This window comes from Morone saxatilis, unplaced genomic scaffold (genome assembly GCF_004916995.1).
Source record: "Morone saxatilis isolate NCDOM2014 unplaced genomic scaffold, NCSU_SB_2.0 Contig6, whole genome shotgun sequence".
In the NCBI taxonomy this organism is placed as follows: Eukaryota; Metazoa; Chordata; class Actinopteri; family Moronidae; genus Morone; species Morone saxatilis.
Genome location: NW_023340206.1, coordinates 1,268,598 through 1,275,472, shown reverse-complemented (window position 1 = coordinate 1,275,472; position 6,875 = coordinate 1,268,598). Strand labels below are relative to the sequence as shown.

Genomic DNA, 6,875 nt, shown 5'->3' with positions numbered 1-6,875 from the left:
TGTTCGTGTACATTTATTTGTATAACATTATTGATCACTGCAGTGCTGTATGTCAAAATGTAATTTTTGAATCTTAAAGATCCCCTCCAGACATGTATTAAGACATATATATAATAATAATCTTTTTGGAGCAATAATGTGTGTCTGATATGTTTTTTCTCACAAAAAAAGTTTGTAATGTGTAATGTAGTAATTTTTAAAATTTAAATCCTTTAAAAGAATCTACTCCTTCTACCTCATTAAAACTTCCAGAATCTATGAATATGCAAATTTTGTTCATTTCTAAAGTTTTGCTGGACACAAGATGTCTTCTACTTCATTGTGAAGTCCATTCTCAGTGTATGTGCACTGGTGGCTTCCAGTTTCTACATCACACTTGTATAAATTGACTTCCAAACTATTTGTGATGTCACAAATCATGCTTGTAGGCCCAGCCCCTTAAAATCAGATTTTAAATGAGTACAGAGAAACTCTCCACTTTCAAAATGCCACTAAAGTACCCCCTTGGATGCCTCTATAAAACATGATCAAATGCCCACTAGGGTTTTAATCCTAACCATGACTAAGCTGTTTCACGATAAATGCATCACAACTTTCAGCGTGCTCGTGCCCTTTTTATTTTTAACACCCCTGCCCCTCAAACAGCTTCAGTCTGCCCCTCAAGAGCTCAATGTTTGAGAGAACAGTTAAATAATTGTTGGTCATGGCTCTTCTTTTCTTTAGTGTATTGTTATGAATAATTGCTTTTGGATAGGCTTTGGGCAGGACTCCTCCTTAACTCCTTTTTATCACTGTCATTATCAATGAATAACCCATGACAATGACTTTAGAAGACTGCATAGTATAAATCAACAGAGGTCCAAATTAGAAGCATTAAGATGAAACACTAGGTGGCACACAAGCTACAGCACAGTCCGTTGGCTTAATGCAGGGCCAGCTGGGCAAACTAACCCACACCCATGAGCCAACAGCTCCTCCTTTCATGTGAACAAAGGTTTAGTCCATAGGTTGAGGCCTTTAGTGATTTTACCCATATGTTGCTTCATGCATACATTTCAGTGTGGTTTCATTATTGCATGAACACGAATAAAAGTCTGAAAAGTTGCCATTTCTATTTTAATAAAAAAGTAATGCAATAATTAGATTTGTTTGATGCTATGAAGGCCTGCTCCAATGCCATAGCCACAGAGCCCCACCTACCATTTCCTGCCTTTATAAATTATTTAAAAATTCACAAACACACACGGGATGAACTTTTCATTTATTTTTTACATAATGTGGAGGCCAATAGGAGTGTGGACATCAGGATTAGACTATTGCACTATTGTCATTATTACATCTATCTATGTCAATATTTGCTCTTGTTCATGTTCATTTACACTAAAACAGCCTATGTGACACTCACATTTCATTCTAGTTTTCCACTAAACTACATTTCATCATCATCATCAAGTAATGAAACAGAGACACAACAGTTGAGAAACAACTTCTGCTGTGGCAACACCACTTGTCTTATTGTCTCTCTGAGTCCTACTAAATAAAATAAATGTTCTTCATAATTGAACATTCGGATCACGCTTGGAACCCTATACATTACATGCATAAATATTAATGAAATATATCTGTATAATACATTATTCTTTAAGAAGAAAATAGATGTTTCTTGTATTTTTTATACAGTTTTGATAAACCACTCGAAGGTGTGGTTAAGTAGGCTATGTCATGCTGAAAACTCAGTCCTATTACTTTCAGTTCTGTTACAAAAAATGCTAAATCCATCAGGAAAAGTTTCATTTCACAAGTCACAACATGAAAATGGCACCAATGCAGAGGAATGGCAAAATCACTGAAGTAGTATACTTCTACCATACCTAGTGGCCCTCTAACATTCTCTGCACCTCCCTGCCTTTCTAGCATAGCCATTTTGTATGTATGTATTTATATTTTTTATATCCATACTGGGAAATAGACTCTAATATTGCCTTGGTTCATTTTTCTTCCTGTGAGGATTTTCTTTTAAAATTTTTATTAAAATCAGTAAATGCATGAACCATAAGCCAAATGCCCAAAGTAATATGAGTACTAAAATGTGACATATTTAATAACTAATATAATATGAACTAATATGAACTCGACTACAAGTGTTCCATTAAGAAGCACTTTATTTCAATAGAATTCAACTTTTGTGCCCACAAGATAAAAAAATTTTACCTTTTGGGACTTTAGGGGCTCCGTACTTTTGCATAGTGCTTTCTGCTATACTGTTTTGCTCCTGTAAAGTCTATGGACAAAAAAAAAAACATGACAATGGGATATAAAAGTTTAGTAGAGCTGCAACAAAAGGACGAATGTTTGCCAAACGGAGTATCACATTGCAGTAGCCTAGTTTTTATGCAAACTTTTCCAAAGTTTATGTTTGCTTTGGAAACACTTGAAATAGCACTTATTTTACATATAGTTCGGCGCGGCTTGACTTGAAGGCAGCATTTTATTGCTCTACTTCAATCAAAAGTTATCTATCCGTATCAGATAATAGATACACTCATTTTGTATAAGCTTGTAACGCCCCTGTGAGGGTGCTGCCCCACCCAGTGAGTTGTTCACTGGCAAAGTTGACTCATAACAGCCTGTAACAGGACACCGGCCGAGCTCTGCTCTGCAGTCTGGGGAAGAAGAAGACCGTGGCCGCAAATACTTCGCTAGCTAGCTAAAGCTCTGCATATGAACGCGTAGCTAACGATTAACAACATTAAAATTAGCCCGAAATTGAAGTCGCTGCGTAGTAAGAAAAGTTAAATTCACCATGTTTTCAAGGATTGTTTTACTTCTTCTTCTCGTGACTGGAACATTAACACAAGACTTAGGTAAGCATGTTATGGGAATTATTATCAGTAATTGTAGGTTGTGTAATGGTTACATTATGGTTATGTTACGTATTTTAGTGGTCTTGCCTTTTAAGGTGACGCAGGAAAGACTAATTTAAGGCTTCAAAGTGTGCAAAGTTTCTCTGGCAGCTAGCCTTAGGGCTCTTACCTAACCAAGGACATTCATATTAGCCGCACAGAAGCTGCAAAGTTTAACTTTTGTTCCTACAAATCAGCGGTTATTAGTATTCAGGGTAAATCTGTCGCATTTTCCATCATGTGGTCAGTGGGCGCCTCAGCTCTTCTTCACAGCCTGAAAGAGGAAGGATGTGTTAGCTGAATTGAGGAGATTATAAAATTATAATGAGCTCTATCTGATTTACTTGCATGGTGTGTCCTTGACTGAAAAACATCGTCTCATTTAATGTTAACCCACTGTATTCAATTGAGACTCACTGAATGAAGCAGTGAATCAGGAATTAAATGTAAAGCCTTTATTCATGGGGCTGCTGTGGACAGAGAATAGATTCAGGCTGTGGTTCACGGTGTAGGATGACTAGGGTTATATTGGTTGACCAACTTATCTGAGTTTTTTTAGCATGTAAAATATTTAAATATACATATAAGCTTTTAATTATAGAACTTAAACTGGAAAAATCCAGATTATACGTCCACAGTGTACTCTAGAGCTGCAAAAAATAAATTAAAGCTGCAGAAGGTGCTTTTTATAAAATATATTAAAATGAATATTTTAACTATATCCTGACAGTAGTACATGAGACAAATAATCTGTGAAAAAATCAGGTTCCTCTGGCACGTGCTAGTGCTCCTAATGGCATTTGCAAGAATTCACCCGCCTGAATGAAAGAAACAACCAATCAGAACCAAGAAAGATAGCTGAGTATTGAGTCCCATTCATAGGGCGTGGAATACAGACACTTTGGGAATGAGACTCAGCAAAACTCAGCGTCTTTCTATCTTTCTTGGCTGTGATTGGTTGTTTTCATTTGGGCCCGATTGATTATTTAAAAAGCACTAGGAAGAACCAGAGGCATCTGATCACATAGTATCTGTCTCATGTGCTAGTGTCAAGACACAGTGAAAATTTTAGAAAATATGACAAAAAGTTATCCTTATAAAAGTGACCTGCTGTAGCTTTAATTTTAGCGGATTTTAGCTTCTCAAATGTGACTCAGGCTGCAACTATCAATGATTTTTATTATCGTTTAGTTTGTCAATCATTTTCATGTTTGATCCATAAAATTTCAGAAAATGCTGAAAAATGTTGATGGCTGTTTCCGAAAGCCCAACAATATTAAGATATTAAGTTTACTGTCACTAAGGAAACCAGAAAATATTCAAATTTGAGAAGCAAAAATCAGAAACTTTGGACATTTCTTCTTAAAAAATGACTCAAATGATTAATCGATTATCAAAATAGTTGGCAATTAACGTATTAGTTGACAGCTAATGAGTCAATCGACTAATTGTTGCAGAAATAATGTGTGTGTGTATAATATTTTCTGGTTTCTTTTTCCGGTTACAATTCCTGGACCAAACAAGTAGTTGATGAATTGAGAAAATGATCAGATTAAACAGATTAATAAATGATGAAAGTAACCATTAGTCGCAGCTCTAGTGTCCTCACTGTTGGCTAGAGTTCTTTTTGGTCAGTTGTTAAAACAAAAGACCAGATTTCTTGTTTAATTCAGATTTCTCTCTTATTTGGAGTGAACTGGAATATTTTGGGTGGAAGAAATAAAGGAAACAATTTATCATGTGTAGTTGATGTGTGACTGGAAAAGATGTGTTTTTACATTTTACAAATTAATGAAAGTTTGGGTCATGTGGAAAAGAGATTTTAATAGAGAGATCATGAGCTGATATGAGATAGTGGAATATGATGGGGATGTATCAAATGGGCAAAATAGCAAAGGGGTTATTAACAGCTTAAATTGAATAACTCCTCTAACAGACAGTTTCAGTATGAAGGTATGAAGACAAAGAAAGAAAATATTAAACCACAGCAATCAGGAAAGAAACGAGCAGAGTGAAAATAAAAATGCAAACAGATTTACAGAAGGCCATACGACAGTTACAGTTACACTCTTTTTACAATACTCTGCACCCTCCTTCCTGTATAGGAGGCTGAGGGCTGGCAGAGTAAAACCACAGGCACGCAAATGAGAAGTAGATGGCACGCTGTCTGGTTGAACTAGATTAAACTGGTGTTTTGAAGAGATATTTGTAAAATTTTAGCAGAAACTGGAACATAGTGAGAATGCTGAAAGCCACAAAATAGAGAAGTGTGTTTGGTCTGGTTTCTTAGAGGGAAGGAAGTGATCATTTTTGATATATATGACATCATCCAGTCTGAAAAGTCTGTCACGCAAATTAATTCTAATACAGCTTGATGAAATAGGTCTGAATATTAGGGCCACAACATTACATTACAACCTTACGTACCCAATCCACATTCATTTTCAAGTAAGTAAGTAAAACACATACAACAGCGGCCTCAAAATAATGGATAGCTGGACCTCTCAAACATGTTACTGCTATGATAGAAGACAGATAAAGTTTTTCCCATGAGGCAGCAGCAGCAGCATCTGGGTCACAGCAGTCTCTGAATGTTTGTGTGGAGGTGTTAGGTTCACTTAAATAAGCAGTCGCTCAGAGCTCGCTCTCCCATAAGATAACTAGTGTTGTCAAAAAAGTGCTAACTAAATACGTATCTTGGTTAAAGCCTGCCTAACCTACTGTTGTAAATCATCGTGCCTTTACCCGAAAGTAGCCGAAAGTTGAATGTGAAAATGAGAAAAAGTCTCATCAATAAAAAAATCCATCTAAAACAAAATGTTACTGGCTAAGATACCCATCTAAAACCGTATATTAGATTGTAATGTGCATGGAATAATTGAATTATGACCTTTCTTTGTTTGATATCGGCATTATATATCGACCATTGGCTGCCCTACTCTGTAAATATCGGCCCTGTTGGTCGACCACTAACACAAACACGACTCCAAATGAATCCTATTGTTGCTCAGTGTCAGCTGGGTGTTAAAATAGCCAACTGTTTGCTAACAGTTTTTACATAACATAGCAGTGTTGTGTTTACAGCTTGTGAATGAAATCAGCAGAAACAAACTTCACAACCCCGTCCCAGTATCTCCCTTCACAATCTATATGCTCTATAAGCATTCACAGAACCTACAGAACCAACACTAAAATAGAAGCAAGAAAAACAGCTTGAAATGTTTGTTGCTTAAAAATATTCTAGTCATCATAGAGCCAAATATGACACTGTTCTCCAGAGAAAACCAGCAAAGTCAGTCACTGTTTAAAACTGCAGTGGTTTGCTCTTTGGTGTCTGTCTTCCTGCGTACAGCCCGCCACCATGAGATAAACTTCAAAATGTTGGAACTTGGCACGTGCTTTTCTGTGGGGAAACAACTCGATAGTTTCAGTAGTGACTCATGCGTCAAAGCAGTGTACCAGTCAGCGCTGCCATAGCAACATGCAAATATACTGTACAACTCCCTGCAACATCCAAACACAGAACACATGTGCTTCCTGCTACGAAGGAAAAACACAGAATAGTGTCTTGCTGCTGGTTGTAGAGCTGTGGGTGAAAGCGGGGAGAATACTGTAGTGAGGAGTCTAAACTGATCGCTGTGGTTTATTTTCAGTGTTGATTTTTAATGGTGTTCCTCATGTCTTCCTCATACAGGTTTTAACCTGGAAGATGCTTTCGAAGATTTAGGTGAGTGGCTGTCAGCGATGGAGAAGAATGATGGATAAGTCATTTGTGTCTATTTGTCTGTTATAATCTATAAATTACTCACTACAGAGTGCAGGGATGACATGTTTCTGTAGTCCAACCTGGAAGTCAGCACTGCACTGGTTCCCTTGACAAAAAGCTAATGGGGTTTTGTATTATTGCAGAAAATAAGTTCTGTGCTGAACAAGAGTTTACAATACTTACAAGTAGGGATGCTCGATATTGGC

The 6,875-nt window shown here is 36.8% G+C and overlaps 1 protein-coding gene across 1 annotated transcript; it reads left to right on the top strand.

Annotated features, from left to right (window-relative positions):
* Positions 1-2,606: 2,606 nt before the first annotated feature.
* On the top strand, positions 2,607-6,630 carry LOC118339994 (CD99 antigen-like protein 2; the record flags this gene model as incomplete). The annotated part of the gene is given in 2 exon segments (XM_035677836.1): positions 2,607-2,864; positions 6,598-6,630. Coding segments are annotated over 2 exon segments (94 nt in total), but the record flags the coding sequence as incomplete, so codon positions are not given.
* Between the last annotated feature and the right edge of the window lie 245 nt (positions 6,631-6,875).